This window comes from Trifolium pratense, linkage group LG3 (genome assembly GCF_020283565.1).
Source record: "Trifolium pratense cultivar HEN17-A07 linkage group LG3, ARS_RC_1.1, whole genome shotgun sequence".
Classification (NCBI taxonomy): domain Eukaryota; kingdom Viridiplantae; phylum Streptophyta; class Magnoliopsida; order Fabales; family Fabaceae; genus Trifolium; species Trifolium pratense.
The window spans coordinates 39,819,971-39,841,927 of record NC_060061.1 but is presented as its reverse complement, the minus strand read 5'-3'; the positions used below and the strand labels follow the sequence as shown (position 1 = coordinate 39,841,927).

The 21,957-nt window shown below is 33.7% G+C and overlaps 3 protein-coding genes across 7 annotated transcripts; 1 reads left to right on the top strand and 2 right to left on the bottom strand.

Moving 5' to 3' along the window:
- Positions 1-179: 179 nt before the first annotated feature.
- On the bottom strand, positions 180-8,696 carry LOC123913648 (disease resistance protein SUMM2-like). 3 transcript variants are annotated; one of them, XM_045964456.1, is made up of 12 exons: positions 8,343-8,696; positions 7,823-7,957; positions 4,093-6,978; positions 3,608-3,739; positions 3,020-3,139; positions 2,851-2,931; positions 2,680-2,742; positions 2,274-2,399; positions 2,063-2,176; positions 1,347-1,404; positions 1,099-1,254; positions 180-1,018 (listed from the first exon to the last, which is right to left on the bottom strand). In XM_045964456.1, the coding sequence occupies exons 3-12, from the start codon at positions 6,976-6,978 to the stop codon at positions 447-449; spliced, it is 4,308 nt and encodes a 1,435-aa protein (XP_045820412.1). In that variant the 5' UTR covers positions 7,823-7,957; positions 8,343-8,696; the 3' UTR covers positions 180-446. The 3 variants fall into 3 exon arrangements, with proteins under 3 accessions (XP_045820412.1, XP_045820410.1, XP_045820411.1); XM_045964454.1 differs by having other exon boundaries at positions 8,337-8,641; XM_045964455.1 differs by having other exon boundaries at positions 7,823-7,905; positions 8,343-8,626.
- Positions 8,697-9,257: 561 nt separating this feature from the next.
- On the bottom strand, positions 9,258-13,011 carry LOC123913647 (senescence-associated carboxylesterase 101-like). 3 transcript variants are annotated; one of them, XM_045964453.1, is made up of 5 exons: positions 12,875-13,005; positions 12,430-12,796; positions 10,803-11,178; positions 10,606-10,772; positions 9,258-10,207 (listed from the first exon to the last, which is right to left on the bottom strand). In XM_045964453.1, the coding sequence occupies exons 1-5, from the start codon at positions 12,886-12,888 to the stop codon at positions 9,383-9,385; spliced, it is 1,749 nt and encodes a 582-aa protein (XP_045820409.1). In that variant the 5' UTR covers positions 12,889-13,005; the 3' UTR covers positions 9,258-9,382. The 3 variants fall into 3 exon arrangements, with proteins under 3 accessions (XP_045820409.1, XP_045820407.1, XP_045820408.1); XM_045964451.1 differs by having other exon boundaries at positions 10,606-11,178; positions 12,875-13,011; XM_045964452.1 differs by having other exon boundaries at positions 9,258-10,204; positions 10,606-11,178; positions 12,875-13,011.
- A 3,980-nt stretch (positions 13,012-16,991) lies between these two features.
- Positions 16,992-20,630, top strand: LOC123919078 (ribosomal RNA small subunit methyltransferase-like). Its single transcript, XM_045971302.1, has 2 exons — positions 16,992-17,210; positions 19,801-20,630. The coding sequence occupies exon 2, from the start codon at positions 20,021-20,023 to the stop codon at positions 20,549-20,551; it is 531 nt and encodes a 176-aa protein (XP_045827258.1). The 5' UTR covers positions 16,992-17,210; positions 19,801-20,020; the 3' UTR covers positions 20,552-20,630.
- The last annotated feature ends 1,327 nt before the right edge of the window (positions 20,631-21,957 follow it).

Sequence of the window (21,957 nt, the reverse complement as noted above, 5' to 3'; positions counted from 1 at the left end):
ACATAGTAGGATATGAATACGGTACAGTACAAGGATACAAATTTTTTTTTAAATAATCATTGGTACAATACACCTAGGTACATTATCAGAAATTTATAGATATACATTTTCAGAAATTTCATTTATATGTGATCTTTATTTTTGTTACAAAACTCACAATAATGTCTTAAAATAAAGGATAATGTGAAGTATTCCAGATATTTTATAAAGCTATCACAATAATATCCAATTCTTTCTTTCCCTTACTTATTGTTTAAAATAAAGGAAGAAATTAATACTTAATCAAGGTAACATACAACAATCAATAACAATTTTAAAATTTGCAAACATAATAACATGGTAGTTGATTTCAAATGAGAAAAGAAGGAACTACCCAAGAGGTAGGTAAACAATAAAAGCTTCAACAACATAGGACACAACCGTAAAGGAATACGAGGGAAAATAGTCTAATAGCCAAGAGGTGCGCTTAAAGCGGCCTTAATTTCTAAAATTTGTGCCTCGTGTTGAATGATACTGTCCAAAGCAGCTTTGGAGGATGTTAATTGATGTTTAAGCTCTTCCACATGTTGAGTAAAAATGTTTATCTTCAAAAGCATCGCCTCAACTTCCTTGGTGACCTGTTGCTGGGGATCCAACACTTTTTGCAATGCATCTTGAGAGAATGGTAAATCAGGAGACAAAGCGCGTTTTTCAACACCATCCAACCAATCCTTATCAAAACCGCATTTGTGCACATCTTGTAATAACTCATCAAATTCAGAGCGGCTTGAACCTAACACATCCAACACACTATGCGTTTGGAGGAATTTCAATAGCTCGGCTAGGCAGTTGTAGGCATAACTTTTGTATCTATTACTCAGTGAAGTGTCCCTTAAAAGAACTTGAGGATGCTTAACAAGGAAATCAATCAACAAAGACAAGTTCTCATAATTCAAATGCTTCTTGGAGACCAATTGCTCAAGCTCTCGCATGACAAGAGAAGAAGAACTTGAATCTTCCACAATTTGAGAAGGGTTTCCTAACAGTGAAGACAAAACTAGTTTAGCCTCTTGAAAGCCAAAACAAAATCATCAAAAATAAAATTAAGGGAGAAAATACCTTCAGGAGGCATTGAAGGAGTCTGATATGTATGAGGCAAAGGAATGCTGTTGCTAGGAGATGGCCTAGATTCTGGAACTATAAATTCACCATCCTTAGGAAACTGTTCTTCAATAATTGAGCTTACATTCATGACTACAGCATCATTAAGAGAAACTGAACAAAAGGTGAGAGAGAAGAGAGTTCAACTACAAAATCAAAAGGATGATGAGGTAACAAGAAATAAAATTTATTGAAAGAATCTTCACCTTGATCATTATTAATCTTAGTTGTTTCTTGAGAGTCTTTGGCATCAACATCTTGTTCCTAAACATATACAAATAAGCAAATAATATTGTCATATTTGAATTATCAATATTGTAAAATCAACATCTTGTATAACAATATATTTTTAGTTTGGAAGTGTCTGACTTCAATATTGAACGAATAAACAATAAAAAACAAAAGAATCAGTGTTAATCCTCAACAACTATTTAGCAACAATTCCTCTTAACTTTAGATACAAATGTCAAAAGCTTGTAAAAAATAGTTTTTTCTCCAAGAAAGAAGATCCTCAAAATCAGTTTAATTAACGTTTTTTTTTAAAACGGACGATGTTAATAATTATTATTGTTAGTTTTACTGAGGGTGGGAATAAAACCACTGACTTCCTTATCACTCGACTCCCTAACTCATCCACCCGAGCCATCAAGCCATCCTTATATCTCCCAAAATTAGTTTAAAGTTTGATTCTTAAAAATTCAATCCCATAGCAAGTAAATAATTAAAAAAAGGGTTATGTTAACTTGTGCCCTAAGGGCACATGTTAAGCTACCTAAAAATAGAAATAAAGCATTTAATGATAGAAAACATTTAATGTTTAGAGAATTGAATACACCACAAGTTCAATAAATTTTTTCCACATTTGTCTTCTTAACATGTGCCCTTAAGGGCACAAGTTAACATTCTCCTTAAAAAAAAATACCATGATACTCTGCATAGCAAGTTTTACTGATGATGAACTAACTGATTCTGAAAGAGTTGAGGATGTTATTGTCTTAGCTAATTTAGTTCCTTCTTCCACATTTGCCATGATACTCTGCATAAAATTAAAAAGGATACTTTATATGGTGGTATAATTCACTTCCTGCATTGAAAAAGAGTCAAAAAGAATACAAATAAAATAGGGAAAATGCCTTTTGTTTAGGAGCAACAAATTGTATAGGTACTGTTGTTTCTGAAATGGCAAGCAAAGTTGTTGCAACAGGTTTTTGTGATATAGAACCTTCTTGAATACTTTGATCTTCTGTTGCTTTCAAACACTATATATCATGAATATGTAAATAAGTAGCAGAAGAATATATCTAAAAAGAGTTTAAAATAAAATTTAACTCTGAATATATTTCTATTTCTTAGTAGGTAATAGTTTGTTATTAGTTACTAGTTACTAATTTACTCTATATATAAGTGATGTAACTCTTTCATGTAAACATAACATTCTCATTAATAATACAATTTATATTTTACTATCTACACTTTTCTCTTATCTATGACTTTCATCTAGAATTGTAATGATATGAATAGTTAGTTATATGGGATTACATTTTTTTCCGGAAAAGGTTTGACTAAACATTGTTGCCTCGTCGATTGTTCATTCAACAAATCCTGTAATAAGAACATAATTAGCATTAGTTATACTGAGACAAATATTAATGGGATTGTGAAGATGGTTTGCACTCGGAATTAACTAATGCGCCAATATGATGAACTTACTAATTCTAAATGAGTTGATGATGTTATTGCCTTAGCATTACTAGCTGATGTAGTTCCTTCTTCAACACTTATCTCAATACCCTGCTTAAAATCAAAAGCATGTTTAAGTTTGTAATAGAATTCAATTCCTGCATTGAAAAAAGTCATAAAGAAAACAAGGAGTAATTACTTGTATAGGTGGCTCATTATTTGTTGTTTCTGAAGCGATAGACGAATTTGATGCTACAATTTTTTCTGACATGGAAGTAGAACCCTCTTGAATGTTTTGGTCGTCTATTTCATTCAAACGCTGTATAGAGTGAAAATGTAAATAAGATGAAGCATTTTTTTTAATAATTCAAGTAGCACTAATAACTATTTTACAACTGTTCGTGACGAGATTTGAACGCGGCACCTTGAGATTAACAGATGAAGCTTGTTTTTAAGAAGCAAAGAAAACGAAGAAAAATTCCTTTCCTATACTATTTCATTTTATCCTACATAAATCATAAGGTAATTTGTCAATTATGCATTGAAAAAGAGTCAAACAAACGACAATTAGCATAAGAGGATAGGATGGCAGCTAACAGAGGCGAGATTGGTCAGCTTAAAAATGTGTTTGAGATGGGTCGGATTAAACCTTGCGAAAAAGACGGTTCTACCGAAGCTCTGTTTATTGCGAAAAGACGAAAAAGAAAAAGAATCGACAATTTGCAGTTAGAAAAGTGTATTAAAGGGTGTGACCCTAGTATTACTCCATAGCATAATAAAGAATTACCTTTTGTCTGGGAGCAACTAATGATATGTGTGGCTCGATCCTTGTTTGTGAATTATTGGACAAAATTGTTGTTATAGTGTTTCTTGATGTAGAACTTTCTGAAATATGGTGGCCCTGTGTTTCTTTCATACTCTGTATAGCATGAAAAATTCAAAATAAGTGTGAGGGCTGTCTCAACATAATTAGAGGCCTAAAGCAGATTATGTTGTGAGACCTTGTAAAATAAAAAAATTACTCAAAGTTATATGAAAAATAAATAAAAAATCTAAATATTGTTGAGGCTGAGGATTAAATTTGAGTCAACAAGGATTTGGGACCTTCAACTATACCAACTCAACTAAAAAATTAATTGTCATATCATATATTTATAACTAAATTAAACTATGTTGAGGCTTTTTTTTTGCCTAAAACTTTGGGGCCTAAAGCCCTTGCTTGGTATCAATAAAAGATGCATGGATCAATCAAAAATTAAAGAGGGTAATTACCAATGTGATTGAGCAGCCTTGTTGATCATCGGAGACTACTGGAATTTCTGTACTTGTACTCTTCAGTTTATGACTACAACAAAATATACAAGTCCAAGAGAAGCAGTTGCATTTTACAGGATCCAATTCCATTTGTGCCTTGGGATCATCTTTGGAAAATGACTCTTTCACGGACAAAGACATAGCACGATGACTACTGAAATTTGGCGAGTCATGGAGCTGCGGTTCTTTCAATAGGGGGCATCTTTCAATATCAACAACTTTTAAATTTGGAAACATTGAGTTGTGACTCATAATATCATTGTCACATGATATAATGTTTTTCAGTTTCTCACAATCAATTATTTTCAATTCCTCCAATAGGCTTAGAGAAGTTGATGATTGAAATAGGGAAACCAACATTGGACATGCCTCCAATGTCATGGTCTTCAAATTGCAAAGGTTTACCTTGAAGTTAAACAAGCTTTTCAATTCTTCACAACATTCAACGGATAGCTCTTCCAAATTCTTTAGAGAGTCAGAGGAAAGAGGACCATTGCATAGTACTTCCAAATTGTTAATTTCATAAAGATGTAGCACAACCAACTTAGAGAAAACATTTGGTAGTTGAGAACCAATATCCTTAGTGTCAATGAGGCATTGCAGTTGCGAATCATAACGCAAGCGAAACTCAACTAGATCATTCATACCTCGATCAATTGAAACGATTTCAGGTATGAGATTTCTCCATTTCCCCTCAATTCGACTTAGCTGAAGGACCTCTGCTGTTTGCATCAAGTATTTAAATGTTGCTTCCAAGAAAAGTTCCGCATCCCCATCCCCTTCAAAAGCCACACATTTTGATAGTGAATCATTTATTATAGCCCATGACTTACAAACATGATACTTTTTCAATGCAGGTAAGGTAACTCGACAAGAATCATTAAAACTATGAAGAAAATACAACTCTTCAAGTGATGAGCAACTTTTGATAACTTCAAATGGATTTTCACTTCGAACTTCACAGAATACCAAGTTCAACAATTTAAGTTTCTCTAGTTTTGCAATTTCAGGTGGCAATTTATCAATTTTACACCATACCAAATCAAGAGTCTCAAGAGTTTGGAGCTTTCCCAAAATAGAGATATCACCTAAATCAACCCTACCAAATAATAAAGATCGAATGTTTCTCAATGACTGAATTGGCCGCAGTAATGGTATAGTAGGCTGATCTTGATATGATAAATGCAAAACACGAAGATCTGCAATATTTTCAAAGAATGAACTTGGTATGTCCACTGAGTCACTAGTATCCATGTCGACAATTAGAATCTCAAGTTTAGAACCATCAAACGTACACGAGAACACATCAATTAGCTTGCTTTCACATAACAAATATTTGATATCGTTCTCTCTTTCAATCAATGACTTTTGATTTTTGTTTGACAGATCTATAGCTTGAATCTCTTTATTTGATATCCATTGGGCCACTTCACGCACCAAGTCATGCATTTTCACAATACTCCTTTCATTGGTTTCCAACAACAAACAAGAATCTAGGAGCTTATTTTTTGCTAACTCTACTTGCCTTCGAGCATCTTCGTAACTATCATAACCTTCCCCCAAAATGCCTACACCAATGGCAAACCTGGTTAGCACTTCAATAGAAATTTCTCCATCTTCTTGGAACACGGAACATAAGAGGAACAATCTCTTGGCATTTTCATCCTTCATATTATCATAGCTAAACCTCAGGCATTTATAAATGTCAACCAAATTATCATCAACACCATGCCCAAACATAGGCTTCTGCAATGACTTTAAGGCCTCCTCCCACTCTACTAGATGTTGTTGAGCCCTTAAACTGCTGGCAATAATTGATATTGCTACTGGTAATCCTTTGCATTCATTTGAAATATTTTTTGCTATTGTGAGTACATTTTTAGACAAATCATTGCTTTTAGAATTGTATCTTTTGAACATGATCCATGCATCTTCTTCAGATAAGAGTTCCAATTGAACTGTTCTCCCACATCCATTAATGTTGCATACCCTCAAATTGCGTGTAGTTATGAGAACTTTGCAGCCTTTGTGATTATCACTACACGGAATTCCTATATCATCAAAATCGATATTTCCCCACACATCATCTAATATCAGAAGAATTTTCTCACCATTTGTTAATCTATTCCACAATTTTTTAGGTCGGTCTGCTTCATTACAGCTTTCCCCAAACACCAACCCCAACGGCCCGGAAATATCATCTTGGATCTTTTTTATATTAGGAGAAAATGACACTCTCGTATCGATGACTTGTGAGAATTGTTTGGATCGCTTAAGTGCTTTACCCACTTCTTTGGCCAAAGTAGTTTTCCCGACACCTCCCATCCCTTGCAATCCTATTATATAATTCTGGTCATCCTTCAGGAATTCCAAAAGATCTTTAAATTTTGACTCTCTGCTTTCAAAAGAAATGTAGTATTGTGAAGTATGACGTTCAATGCCTGGTAGACGTGCATGGAGTCCAATTTCAAGATTTTGCCCTCTTTTGACCAGTTCTTTAATAATCTCCAACCTATTTGCAAGTTCCTTTCCCCTTTTATATCGCCATTTGCAATTAGGACAGAATCCAAATAAACATTTTTGCTTTGTTTTGGTATCCTCTTGATCGAGTTCGTCAGCTTGCTCCTCCCAATGATGGACATTGTTTTGTATAATATCACCTCTATCAGTTGCCACATTAACACGTTGTCCCACAGTTGTTCTTTCTACTTTCAGTCGAACCTTTTCTTCTTCAAACTCCTTAGTAATGCATGTGAAGCAACATATATAACGTGATCTTGCTATGGCCCCATCTATCAATTCCTTCAGATATGTCTTAGCCAAATCAATTGGTAGACTCACCATCTAAATCAATTTCAATAAATCAAACATCAAAGTTAGATAATATATAATCGTAATTTATTTCTGTTTTCTTTCATTAAGGAAATTTGTTTTATTTGTAATATTTTTATAACATGAGTAAGAATGCTCTAAAATATATATACATGACATTTCAAATATTTTAAAATGGTTATTGATTCAGTTAAATTTTCCTCGTATTAATCTTTCTCATAATGTGTTAGTGATTAAATTGATAGTAAGTTGTTAAAATAAAAGAACCTAATTGATAATAAATTGTTAAAAAAGAGATCAACTTACTATAATGGTGAGCCTTGCAATGGCTTCATCAGTATTATGGAATTGTCGTAATTGAAGATAATTTTGGGATTGGATTTCTTTGGCTCTTGTTTATATGGTTTTGTTGTTGTACGGTGCTTTTGGCTCCCAATAGAATTGCCTTTTGTCTTATTTCATGGTCATTTTTGGATTTGATAAACTATCATTGTGTTTCATGTTGTCATCATTTGCTACTAGAGTTTGGAAATTGTTTGGATTGAGTTTGGTGCAGCATTGCTTACTCTTATACTGTATGGAGGAATAATTTTGGATTTAAGTTTGTTGTTAGATAGTTAGTTAGTTAGTTAATCCTCTAATAGTTCCTTATAGATTTTACTCTCTTTATCATCTTTTATCAAAATGATTCCTTATAGATTTTACTCTCTTTCAAAGCTTTTATCATTAAATTTCTCCAAATTCTCAAAATCTTAACAATAATAAATGGAATAAAATAAACAAATTATTGATTATTTTTTTTAGCAAAAACAAATTAATAGATATAAGTTGTAATTTAACATATATTAAGGCTAACCTTTTTTGTGCAGAATGTGAACAAGGTCGAAAATTTATACACCCAATTGCTTCAGACTAAATCAGCTTCGGACTGTGGATACACTGTAAAAGTAGACATACAACTTATAGATCATTGGTGCCTGTTTTTCCAAACCTAAAAAAAAAAAAAAAAAAAAAAAAAGATTTGAGTGTAATATAGTATGTCAATATCAATAAAATTAAAACCAAAATGATAAAATAAGTAGTTTTCCCTAGTTTAGCAGTAAGTAGTTTTTATACAATATCAATGAAGCCAAATGTAAACGCTTTAATTAGGGAATAAAGCCTGCCTTAATATCTCTGTTCAGTTGATAAGAAGAATGTTAGGTTTTACTTATCTCGTGGCCGAACTGAACTACTAAGACTCTTTTCCCTAGGACCGCATAAATTGGAAAATAGCCCTCAACCGCATGAATAAACCACCAGGAAACCAGAAATAACACATAGCATTCAGACAGAAAATTGAAAGGTAAAAAAATGAAAAGGGCAATAACTTTTACCCCATTTTTGGTACTTTCAGCACCCAATTCTTTTGAGCAATCAACCCTTCAGCTAGATCCAGAGAATAACTTATAAAAACCAGCACAGTTTTGCATTGAAGTTCAATATAATATACTAGTTTGTACTATTTTAATTCTGCATATATATATTGAACAACTAAAAAGCAGCATAAAGCTAGTTTGTACTATTTTAATTCTGACTTCTTTTAATTGCTTCCCCTGCACATGCTCTGGGATTTTTTATTCCAATCACCATTTTCTTTCTATGTGAAAAGCTTTCAATGCATGTGAAAGAGACAGGCATGTTTTCTTCACGTGATTCAAAGCTAAATTTATTAAAATGTAATTAAATATATTATAAAAATACTGTAAAATGTAAATAATTTAATTTATTCCGTCGGTGTAAAGTTATTTTGTACATGCGTTTAATAATATACCGACATATCATGTATGATAATTAAAAACACATAATATGTCACATTCATTAAATGATGTGGCAGTACGTCATTAAATGTATGTGTAAAAAAAATTTACACCAACTACCTGTGCATAGCAATTAAACTCAAATGTAGATACCTTTTAAAATGATAAAATGCATAATTTAACACTTACTCTTTTTTACCTCAATTATAAAAAAAGAAAAATTAAAAGGGTAGGTTGCTGCTGATATCTTGACCAAATCCCTACATCCATGTCCATTTCAAATGCTGCAAGTCAAGCTATGTATTAAAAAAAAAAATGAGTACCATTAGTAACCATCTCACTTTTTTCGGTTATATTTCATTCTTTTCGATAGATGGCTTGCACGCACGCATCTTTTATTTCTATTTCCTATTATGTTATTTCTATTTTTCCTATTCATGTTAAACATTGCATAAAAGGATTGACAAAAATAAAAGACAAACGTGCACAACATTGCAGAATCAGAAATATTTGGAGGCGTAGCTGCCACACCTCTCAAATACACAAGATTTTGTTTTAAGGGGAAAAAAAACAAACACATATGATACGCACACTCTTTATTACATAGTGAATACACTTCAGGGGAAATCATAAGCTCCTACAGCATACTGCTTGAAATTTGAAGCATCGTTCATGAAGTTCGCGAGTGCTGAAGTGTATGATGATCCCTTAATTTCTTTATACTCATTCCACCAACGAATATAGCTGCATTGTGACAGAAAAATATCTGGGGACGCTGCATAATCCTTGAGCAACTCATAAACATACACCTCAAATTCAAACAATTTCTTTAGCGCCTCTTCATTCTCTTTGACAACTTTCAACTCTTGGCATAAAAGAAGGGCCTCTTCAACATGTGCCCAAAAGCAAGAATCTATAGTCAAAATAGCTTCCACATTCTTTTTACGTGTACTGTTTATATCACTCGTCGCATTTTTTGACTCTTCCATCCACCAATACTCCAACTGTTTGAAGTGTTTCGACCTTTTTTCATTAACATAGTCTTTACCACCATCTCTATAGTAATCAGCAATAGCTAGAGGTTCAACCATTCTCCTGTAAGTAGTCCCACCATATAGCCAACGGGTACGAAAAGCTGCACCTTCTTTTTGAGGCTTCATCTCAACTTCTTCAACCATCTTTTCCCAGTAACTACTGAGCGTTTTTTGGAAATGAACAACATCATAGACATCTGGTTGGTTCATGTTTTTGTAGCTGTCGTAGTACCCTATTTTTAGATTCCTATATTTCTTTATGTACCATTCAAGTTGAGCCATAATTACCTTCATATTATTCAATTTCTTCGATGGATCAAATAATGTCTTCTTCTGCAGGATGAAACTTTTTTCTAGTTCTTTTAACTTTGTTTCCAGAGTATTGATATCAATGTTCTCCTGTTGCTGCTGCCAAGTCAAGTTTAGAAATGAGATCATGAAAAATAGGAGTTTAAAGGTTAATAGTAATTACACATAAGGAGTCTAAATAAAAGCTTAGTTAGGCAATTTTAGCCTCCCTTTTTTGTAATCCACTGTAATAATAACATTTAGCTCTCTATTGAGTCCAAGATTATCCCTACAAGCTTCGACATTGTGTGCGGGATATAGAACTAATTGTCAGTTCATAAATTAGTCACATTCAAAGCTCGTCACACTTATCAAAGGGCTTGTTCTGCGGGGATCGAATCTTAATCCGTCCACTCACAAGTTTAGTGTGTGTCCTGTGTTGTCAATTGAGAACCAGACGCCTATTGAGTATTAGATGATTCTAGCTCTTGAAGAAGAAATATAAGATATTCACCTACCTGCATATGTGGTGTCAATTCTAGTGCCCCCAACTGCAAACTAATACCAGTTGCTAGTGAATCTTGATCGGTCGTGTTTTCAGCCTGAGTGGAAAAATCTATGCATGTTGCTTTAAGATAGAGATTTTTTACTATATTTCCATAATCAACAGATTCAAGTCCTTTATTTCCATAATCAACAGATTCAAGTCCTTTATTTCTATCATGGACTGAGGCCAATGCCATGAAAATTTCCAAGATAGAATATGAGCTTTCAAAAGTGGTTGCATCAGAACACATGATAAATCTTCCAAAAGGCATGTAGGTACTGGTTCGATTTGTAATGAAGAGCCTTGGAAGAGGGTCTTTGTGCGACACAACATGTATGAAGCAAGAATTCCAAATAGAACTACGTGAGATAGCTTGTTCAAATCTCCTATCACCAACAAGGGGTGAGCCAAAGGTGATGCAGAGTGGACGATTCTTTCCTGAACCAATGCTGTGAAATAGTGATATGATAAAGAGAGAAGCAATTGATCCTCCGAGACCATGTCCAGTAACAATCAACGGAGTCCGTGGATTAGAACTAACGATCTGCATTAAGATTGTTACATAAGGGATTGCAGGGAAAAGGCAATACGCCTAGAACAATGAATCTAGATACAAAGTACAATACAATAACAGTACAATATAGGGGGATACATTATGTTTTTAAATAATCGAGTGTCATGAACCATGATGATGATGCTGAGGATACAGACAAGGAAGATACCTCACCAAGACCCAAGAGAATTCCTGCCAAAGTGGTTAGGGGGGTATGTGCTGCCTAAAAAGCTTAAGTAGGTTTGGCCCATTAGCAGGCACATTTCTCATATAGTCTAGCCACAAGAAGGATCTAGAATCCATTTCCGTTCCTTAGGATACCGTTAGGATAGTACTAAAATTCTACTATCAATTCCACTATCTTTTGTAGCTGGCAATACTAGCTAGAGTACTATATAATGTAAGGAAGGAACAATGAAATGATATATGAGAAAAATTATTCAGGATTTTGTTTTGTTAGGAGGTCCTCCCCTCGAAGGAGTTATTTTCTTTTTCTTGCAAAGTCCTTACATCGAGATACAATACGACCTAGACACGCTATCAGAAATTAATAAATATATACAATGCAAAATATTTGAAAAGAGATGTGTCATGAAATAAGAATATGTGATCTCAGAAACTAAGCAAACAAAAGAAATGAAGCAGATGTGCAAAATTTAGCAGCAAGAACAATAGATACAGAGCAAATAATGAGCAATATCCACGCAATAAGAGCAACTCTGCAGAAATAACTAGAGAGGAGCTTAGATGACAAAATCAGAATGTGAAAATGCAGAAAATTTGCATTTGATAAATGCATTGTTTGTGAAGTGTGGCATGTGTTCTTATTTTCACTTCAACAGATAAACACAAGATCATACATATGCTAGAAGGAACAAGAAATGATGTAAAATTAAAACAGCAATGGAGCTTATTTTTTAAGGTCATTGACCCATTGACTTTTTGGTTTAGTGTTTCCTTTTTTAGATGAAACTGTGGAGTTAGTATCCTCTCCATTTAAGACCCAAAAACAAAACAAAAAAATTAAACATTTTGGGGTGTATAAACGTGATTTGACTTTATTTAATGTTTCAGTTTTGCATTTATATTTCCAAAACTACGGTGGTATATAGTAATGGAGAAAAAGGAAATAATTGAAAATAGAGAGGATTCCAACTCAAAACTGTGAAGCTAAGGATCAAAACAAGTTACAACGTTAAACAACTCAATTTACAGGAGTTAGAAAAATTAAGTTAGATGTACCTGGGATTTCAACCTATCAAGTTCTTGATGATTTTGGCGAAAGAGTGAAACAGCAGTGTGGTTAAGAGAGAAAATTGGAATTCTCGTAGAACACAAAAACTCAAAGACAAGGAAATTATCCTCCTTAAGATCAGAAGAAGAAACAAAATCAGCTTGAACAGAATCTAATGTAGCCTTAAATGCTATAACCATCAAATCTGGACCATGTTCTCTATCAACTTTCCAAGAAAGTCCAACACCATCATTTGAAACAATATCTTCTTCATGATCAGATTCAGTTTCAGATTCAGATGATATAACACTCCATGATTTACAAAGGATACGAGAACTTGTTACCAATGATGCAAGTTCTATTCCACTGCAAAATCTGCAAAACAAAATATTCAGGTCAGGTGAATAAAAACGAAAATAGAAACAAAAATGGTTCCACTTAGCTTGCACATACAGTTTTTGTGACATGGTCAAGTTGAACAAGAAGAATGATTGATTGGAAACGGTCTTTGAAATTTGAGTAGTTTATTCAAACAAAGGTTTAGTTAGGTGAAAAGATGTCAGGTCGAGTCAAATAAGAGCCTCGGAAATATTTAATTTTGGCAACTTTTAGGTTAAATATGTTTTTGATTTTATAAATATTTCGTTTTTATTAAGTTTTATTTCCTTAAATATTTCCTGTCATTATTTAATATTTTGTTTTTCGGTCAATTCGTGTACATCATTCGAAAATTTAAAATTTTTTTGTGGTCATATTTAGTACAGTATATAGTATAATTAAGAATCTTTCTTGCAAAAACTTTTAAAAAAATTAATAAATAATGAATTAAATATGAATTTTTTAATTTTTTGCGCATAAAAATTCATAAATAATTCATCTTATGTTAAAAAATTCTAAATTGTTGATCTAAGATAAGAGTTTATTAATTCTAGTGTCAACACAAGAGATTCAAAAGTTATAGTTGTTTGAATTGAAAAATTGTTGTTTTATTTTTTATAAACTGTAATATTTTTCTCAAATGCTATTATGTTTTTCTATGAGGTATTTTTTCTACCGTTGACTAATAAACTTATGACTTGTGGGACTTTTTTTTTTTGGTAAGTTTTTTCCTTTCTTTTTTGAGACTTAATGCCCTTGTTTTGGAAAATTTCTCATCCCACCCACTCACTTTCTCACCCACCCCTTGTTTTTCCATTTTTGTCCTTGGTCAAAAAATTCGGAACGCGTTTTCCGAATTTTTTTAGTTCAAATTTGGAAAAAATTCGGAAAACACATTCCGAAGTTGTTTTTAAAGGCAAAAAAATCGGAAAACGCGTTCCGAATTTTTTGACCAAGGGTAAAAATTGAAAAATAGAGGGTGGATGAGAAAGTAAGTAGGTGGGATGAGAAATTTTCCTTATTTTGATTGTCTTATCCTTGGGTTAGCCCCGAAGACAAATAAACAAACTTTTAATTGCAATAAGTGAATTTCTCCCCCTTTGCCCCCACACCCCCAATTTTCCATAAGTACCCCGCTCGAGTTATAGAATCCGAGTTGAAGCATGTTTTGCTTATAATGTGGCTGGTGGTTAATAGTTTTGAAGGGTAACCTTTTCTAATTTGTCTTTGTAGATGTGTTGTTTTTTAATTTCTCCCCTAATTTGCATCATTCATTCTCCTCTCAACTAAATATTTATCATTTGCTTATCTTCTTGTTGGGTTTCATTTTAAAAGATCTTAGGGTATGTTTGGTTCAAATGAGAGGAAGGGAAGGGGAGGGATTTTAATAGAGAGGAGGAAAGGGAGGGGAGGTAAAAAATATTTATATAAAACATATTTGGTTCAAAAGAGGTGAGAGGAGAGGAGGGAAGAGATTTTAATTACAAATATGTTTGGTTCACAAGGATGAGGGGAGGGATTTTATAACAAAATTACATTTGTATCCTTATAATTTTACTACAACACATAATCCTTATCATATTCGACATAAATCATAGATCAAACCATTTGCTTGTACCAATATTTTTTGATCTTAACATTCTATTTTACAAAATAATTTATTAATATTATATATATTAAAATAAATAACAAAAAAATAACGAAATGAAGGGCTGAAGAGAACACAGAGGCGGCCTGCACACATGTGCGGCATGTGCGTATTAGATCAAGTTTTTTACGTGTTCGACTCGTATTTCGAATAACCTTGGTGTAATTTTGTCTAGAATGTTATTATCAATTTAACTTTCTTCTCTTCACCAAGAGAAATAAACATATGGACAAGGGAAGAGACAAATATAATACATTGTTTATGCTTCTTTCATTCTTAAATAAAAATGACAAAAAGAAACAAATGTGCAAGATTCATTGTTTTGAACTGACGCTTCACGGTCGTGCACACGTTGCAAGTACATGTTGGTTTGTGTCTTCCTTTTCCACTTGGGGACTGAATGCACACGATACAAGAGCAGCCTGGGCGATGTCTAGGATGCTTAGTGGTGGCTTCGGCTGACGAATCAGTAGGATCAATGAGATTTTCTCCTAAGACTGCTTAACTGGCGAGAGCATCTAAGCCAGAAGGCTCGTGTTCTTGGATCAACTTGTTGTTTTTTACAATAGCATCAGAAAAACACCTATATTTGACCTAATAGGCAGAGTCGTTATTGGAGGTACATAGCATCTATGATAAGATTTATGATATTATATACCACAAGAGATGTGATGTATCGTATTGAACCCTAAGATCCATATAAGTACACCCGTTACACATGAAGTATAACCCTATAGGACTGATTTGTTATTCCTTAATTAGAATTTCGAAATAAATAATAATAGTAATAATATTTGTTATTCCTCGTTTTGGTCTTACATAGCGTCGGTAGGGGTGTGCAAAAAATTTGGCTATCCTTAACCAAATTACTAACCAATCCATATCCAATTTTAGTTTTCAAAATCCATTTAAAAAAAAACCACACCACTCCAATAAAAAAACACCAATTATAAACCATAACCACATTTTATAATTTGGTTTGAAATTAGTTTGAAAATTTAGGCCCAACAGCTAATTCAGACCCAATCTTCAATTTTTTAAAATTCTTTATTATATAATAAAATAATTAATTAAAAGAGGGGTGGAGGACCGGTGGTCAACGCCGGACCACCGGCGGCCGGCGCGGCGGCGCTCCGACCGAGACGGCGGCAGTTTTCCGACGGACCTCCGGCGACTTTCACAGCGGTCTGCGGTGATGCTCCGGCGGCCGGTGGTGGTGCTCCGGCGGCCGGCCACCACCAACCACCCATACTATTTTATTATTATTTTATTTTAAAAATCAGATTTTTAATAATTATTTTAAAAATAATAAAAAAATCAGTTTTTAATGTTTAGTTTTTAAAAATAATTAAAAAATTCAGTTTTTTTTAAAAAATAATTAAAAAATCAGTTTTTAATGTTTTTAGTTTTTCAAAAATTTAGTATTTTAATTTTTTTCCTATTTATTAGTTTTTTTTTGTATTTAAAAATCAGATTTTTTAATTTTAAAAATTACTCTTTTTTTAAATAATAAAAAATATTTTTAAAACAATATAAAAAACAAGTTTTCGGCTAAGTAAAAAATAATTTGGGTTTAAAAAAAATATTTTGTGGGTTGATTATAAACCAATTCAATCATAAAATTAATGAAAAATTATGTTTTTAAAATAATTAATAAATCTATTTTTTTTAATCAACTAATAAAAAAAATTAATTTAAGTAAAAAACCTATTTAAAATTGGATCATGTGAGTAACTTAAATTTTATTACAAACCGGTTATAAATTGGTTCGATCCGGTTAATAACCAAATCCAAATTAGTTTTAAAAAATAACCGATTTGTTATTGAAATGGTTTTGGTTTAGAACCAAAACCATCAATTAGATGTGGTGTGGTGTGGTTTTCAAACCATGCACACCCCTAAGCGTCGGTTACTTTTTGGCTCGGTTAGCTCGTAAGAAAACATGCTTAAAAACATATTTTGAATCCTAAGATACCAATATGCATAATTTCAAAATTTAACTTCAAATAAAAATCTATTATTTCAGAACATATACTTCAAATGATGGCGACGGTGAAGAGAGTTACGATGTTGATGATGATGAAAATGGTTTCAAAGGAAATGAGTTTTGAAGATGGGTTTTTTTGGAGTTGCTTATAAAAAAAATGTAACTTGGAGTTGGACTTTTTTTGGAGATGGGTTTTGGAATAGGGGGTGTATGACAAAGGAGGGGGTGCACGAAGCAGACTTATGCACCGTGCATAAGGATGGCTTATGCACAGTAACCGGACCCCTCAAAAATTACACGTGTTTAATAACTTTTTTTTTTTTTACAGTAGTCCAAAACCTGGAAGGTAATTTAGTAAGTTTGGGGGTAAGGACAAAGATCAATTTTTTAAATATAAAATCCTAGTCCAAGAAGAAAAGTACAGTTAAAAAAAAAAAACACTTTTTTTTGACAAAAAAAAGAAGAAAGAATCAATCAATATAAGAAAAGAAAGAAATAACCACGCTTTTAGGTTTGTTTCACTTTCATTCTATAATCATTCAAATTCATTCATCATGACCAGTTTCAGATTCATTCATTCTTGAAGAGAAGTAACCACCATCACGCGTTATGTAACAAATGATTCCAACGAATGGGTAAACGTTCATATATGACGCTTGAATTCTCTGACGGAGGTTAACGAATGTTGGCGTGACGGTTAATTGTAGCGATCGCGATCGCGATCATTGAAGAGGGGTGAATGGAGAAGTGAATCTGCGTCGTATTCCTTTTCGAAGGTATTGATTCATTTATTCTGCAATTTTAGTTTTCTTGATAACCCTAAAGGAAAGTTGTATGTTATTTTTTATCGCACGAATTGAAGCTTCTGCAATTTTCTTGTTCTTGATAACCCTAAATTGTCGCTCAGAATTCAGAAATACCATAAAATTTTCAAACTATTGATGCCTAAATGACCCGAAAGGATATTATTTGTTCCATCAATGTTGCTTTTGGATGCCTAAATGATACTTTACTCATCATAATGTACAAAGTAAGTTGGATGCCTAAATGATACTTTACTCATCATAATGTACAAAGTAAGTTGGATGCCATATTGATATGAATTTTTTATTCGATCAAGTATTAAGAATACTTTACTTGCGATATTGATGCCTAGATGATTCTACCGGTGCCTTGAATTTGCTTCCGATATTGGGCCTTTGTATTTACTGATTTAAAGTGAACCTACTATAGCAATACACTATTTGATGCACTCTTCACTATGCCAAAGTTTATGTGTGACATGATCTACTACTAACCTAAAAACTTAGGTCCACACTCTATTAGTGCGCCCTCGTATAAAATTTATCCAATAATGAAGAGTGTGTCAATAGAGAGAGTACGCTAAAATGTGTGGATTTTAGCTCAAGTGGGTTGATCTTTGATATTGATGCCTTGAATTTACTTTCTATATTGTTGCCTCGATGACCCTAATGATACCTTGAATTTACTTGCGATATTGATGCCTCGATGACCAAAATAAAATGAAGTATTATGAATACTTTACTCAAATGTAAAAGTTGCCTTATTGCGATATTGAAATGAATTTTTATTCATTCATGATGCCTTGATGACCCTAACTCAAGTATTATGAATACTTCAGTTCCGATGTGATATTGATGTCTCGATGATCCTAATGATGCCTTGAATTTACCTGCAATATTGATGCCTCGATGAACCTACTTGATGCCTTGAATATACTTTCTATATTGATGCCTCGGCCCTAATGATGCCGTGAGTTTACTTGCGATATTGATGCCTCGATGACCATAATAAAATGAAGTATTATGAATACTTTACTCAAATGTAAAAGTTGCCTTATTGCTATATTGAAATAAATTTTTATTCTTTCACGATGCCTCAATGACCCTAACTCAAGTATTATGAATACTTCAGATGTGATATTGATATCTTGATGATTCTAATGATGCCTTGAATGGCTTGAATATTCTTGAGATATTGATGCCTCGTCCCTAATGATGCCTTAAGTTTACTTGCGATATTGATGCCTTGATGACCCTAATAAAATGAAGTACTATGAATACTATACTCAAATGTAAAAGTTGCCTTATTGCGATATTGAAATGAATTTTTATTCATTCATGATGCCTCGATGACCCTAACTGAAGTATTATGAATACTTCAGATTTGATATTGATGTCTTGATGATCCTCATGATGCCTTCAATTTACATGCATGATGCCCCAATTACCCTACTTGATGCTGCCTGGAATATTCTTGAGATATTGATGCCTTAAGTTTACTTGCGATATTGATGCCTTGATGACCATAATGATGCCTTGAATTTACTTGCGATATTGATGCCTTGATGACTATAATAAAATGAAGTATTATGAATACTTTACTCAAATGTAAGCGTTGCCTTATGGCAATCATTTTAGCATTAGAATTACCAGCTAGACATGCTTGGATGAATATTTGGGTTGAGAGAGACTCTACTGCGGCTTGAAAAATGATATTTGGATTGAAAAATATGATTAACTTATTGCCCTACAAACATGATCTGGCATATCCACTTCACAAGCCTATCTTTATGACCATGCCTTTTAGCTAGCTCTTTTTCCTCATGCAAAGTTTAGGAATTTCTTCTTATTTGCTTGTTAAGTTGATTATAAATTCGGCAGAAAACTCATGATGCCAACCGAAATGTTTTATTTCAACTCATTTCCATGCTACCATGAGAAAACATATTAGTGTGCTTTCATCTATTCCTTCACAATTTGCAGTGAATGAACAGTTATATCAGAAAAAGAAAGAAGCAAAACACTATATGCCGTAAAATAAACTACATTACGTGGGATAGGATTTGAATGGATCCTTAGATCAGATTCTTTTTCAGATCTAAACACAAATTTTGAAGTGGATGGGGATATTTTGTGGCAGAATGGTTTTCTTTCCGGTTGCATATATATAGCTCTGTGTCATCAAAGTCATTGGTGTATTGTTGACGATGGTCATAACCACACTGGATAAATGTCTGAAATTTCAATATGGTACTCTATCTGAATGCATTTTCTGCTTTTACTTGGCTTTAAAATAAAGCATTAACCTTAAGTTTATGTTTCTTTTTTAATGTCATTTGGAAAGATGGCATTTTGGTTTTGAATACATGTAAGCAAAAAGTTAGGTATATAACCGAGGAAATTCTCTTGTATTGTGCTTTAAATAATCCTTGTTGCTTTGCATCAAAAGACTTTGACAGTTTGTATTGTACGTGTGTTTCTCTGCCATCTAACTATCCCTACTTTCCCTTTCCTCGATTGTTTGAATTTAGTATCTTTAGATTTTGTTGATTGATGATTACAGGTTATGCAAGGTGATGTTTTGAAGACCGAACTTCCTTATTTTGACATATGCGTAGCAAATATTCCTTAGCAAATATCGTCTCCTCTCACATTCAAGTTACTCAACCACCAACCTGCATTTAGGTGTGCAATCATAATGTTCCAAAGAGAATTTGCCATGAGATTGGTCGCTCAACCAGGCGATAGACTCTATTGTCGTCTTACTGTGAACACACAACTCCATGCCCGAATCTCCCACCTCCTCAAAGTTGGAAGAAACAATTTCCGACCTCCCCCTAAGGTCGATTCCTGTGGTACGAATTGAGCCTAGAAAGCCTCATATTGAAGTTAAGCAAAAGGAATGGGATGGATTTTTAAGGATTTGTTTCAACAGAATGAACAAAACACTTGGCTCATTATTTAGGCAAAAGAATGTGATATCTATGCTTGAAAAAAACTACAACACTGTGCAGGCATTGAAACTTGCACAAGAAGGCTCGCTTAAGGAAACAGATGCTAAAGTGGATTTTTCCAATTTTGGTGATTTTGATTATGACGATCAAGGTATGGAGGTGGACGATGACGGAGTAGATGATGATGAAATGGATGTTGAGGATGGTGGCACAGATGAGGTGCAATCCGAATTCAAAGAAAAGGTTTTAGGTGTTTTGAAAGAGGGAGATTTTGAAGAGAAGATGTCATCCAAACTCACCTTGCAGGAGTTCCTATACTTGCTTTCTCTATTTAACAAAGCTGGCATTCATTTCTCCTGAATATACATTTATTCTTTCCTAATTATATTTTTTCACTTTTTAAATCATATTTTGGAATTCAATTTTTTCGAAAAGAGAGTATCATCAGATTGTCAAGAATTATTGGCTTGATGCCTTTCTCATTGCTATTTCTTGTATATATAGAGGTTACAAGGTTATACAGGTAATTACACTAAATAATTACATTTAATGAGAACAAATCAATATTTGATTTGTTTTCCTTATTCTAGAAACCAACTAATAATTATAATTAAGAGGACAAGTCAACTCCTTATTCACACCCCCCCTCAAATTGATGCGGCTGGTCAATGAGCATCAATTTGCTAACAAGAAACTGATGGCGTGGACGCGGAACAACTTTGGTAAGAATATCTGCAACTTGGAACTGAGTACTGACATGAGGAAGTGCTATAAGTCGGTCATCATAGGCATCACGAATGGAATGACAATCAACTTCGATATGTTTTGTGCGTTCATGAAAGACAGTATTTGCAACAATCTGGATGGCACTTGTATTGTCGGCATAAAGTGATGTAGGCTCAGTTTGCGGAAATCCAAGTTCAGCCAAAAGACCACGTAACCAAATAATTTCCGAGCATGCAGCAGACATGGCGCGATACTCAGATTCAGTAGAGGATTTAGAAACTCTTGCTTGCTTCTTACTCTTCCATGAGATCAACGATGAACCGAGAAACATGCACCAACCAGTGACAGATCGACGAGTGTCAGGACACCCTGCCCAATCGGCATCGCTATAAGCACTCAATTTAGGAGTGATTCCGGTGGGAAAGAAGAGACCACGATGAGAGGTGCCTTTCAAATATCGAATGATACGACGAACCGCTGCTAAATGAAGATGTCGCGGAGAATGCATGAACTGACTGACTTGCTGAACAGCAAAAGATATATCAGGACGAGTAATAGTCAAGTAATTAAGGCTACCCACAAGTTGTCGATACAATAAAGGATCAGGCAAGAGATCACCATCATCACGATGATATTTAACATTAACCTCAAGAGGGGTATCCACCGGATTAGCTGATTCAAGACCAGCCATAGAAATCAAATTGGTGGCATACTTATGTTGATGGAGAAGAATTCCTTTAGATGTAGAATGAACTTCAAGACCAAGAAAATAATGTAGGGTACCAAGATCTTTCATGTGAAATGCGGACTGTAATTGTTGCTTAAGTCGCTGAATGGAAGCAAGATCAGAACCGGTAATAACCATATCGTCAGCATACAAAAGAAGAAGAACGATACCCGCAGATGTGCTATGAATAAATAAAGAGGAATCATATTGACTTTGAGTAAAGGAGAACCCAAGGAGAGTGGAGCAAAATTTCTCATACCATGCTCTAGGTGCCTGTTTCAAACCATATAAGGAACGTTTGAGCTTACACACA

Excerpts from the sequence above, each read along its gene's own strand:
- LOC123919078 (XM_045971302.1), top strand. The coding sequence starts at position 20,021 with ATGCCCGAATCTCCCACCTCCTCAAAGTTGGAAGAAACAATTTCCGAC.
- LOC123913648 (XM_045964456.1), bottom strand. The coding sequence starts at position 6,978 with ATGGTGAGTCTACCAATTGATTTGGCTAAGACATATCTGAAGGAATTG. Across the intron at positions 2,400-2,679 it reads AACCTTTTCCGGAAAAAAAT|TGTTTGAAAGCAACAGAAGA; the intron begins GTAATCCCATAT and ends CATGATATATAG. Across the intron at positions 1,255-1,346 it reads TAAGATTAATAATGATCAAG|TTTCTCTTAATGATGCTGTA; the intron begins GTGAAGATTCTT and ends CCTTTTGTTCAG.
- LOC123913647 (XM_045964451.1), bottom strand. Across the intron at positions 11,179-12,429 it reads TTGATAGGTTGAAATCCCAG|ATCGTTAGTTCTAATCCACG; the intron begins GTACATCTAACT and ends ATCTTAATGCAG. Across the intron at positions 10,208-10,605 it reads AATTGACACCACATATGCAG|CAGCAACAGGAGAACATTGA; the intron begins GTAGGTGAATAT and ends TTGACTTGGCAG.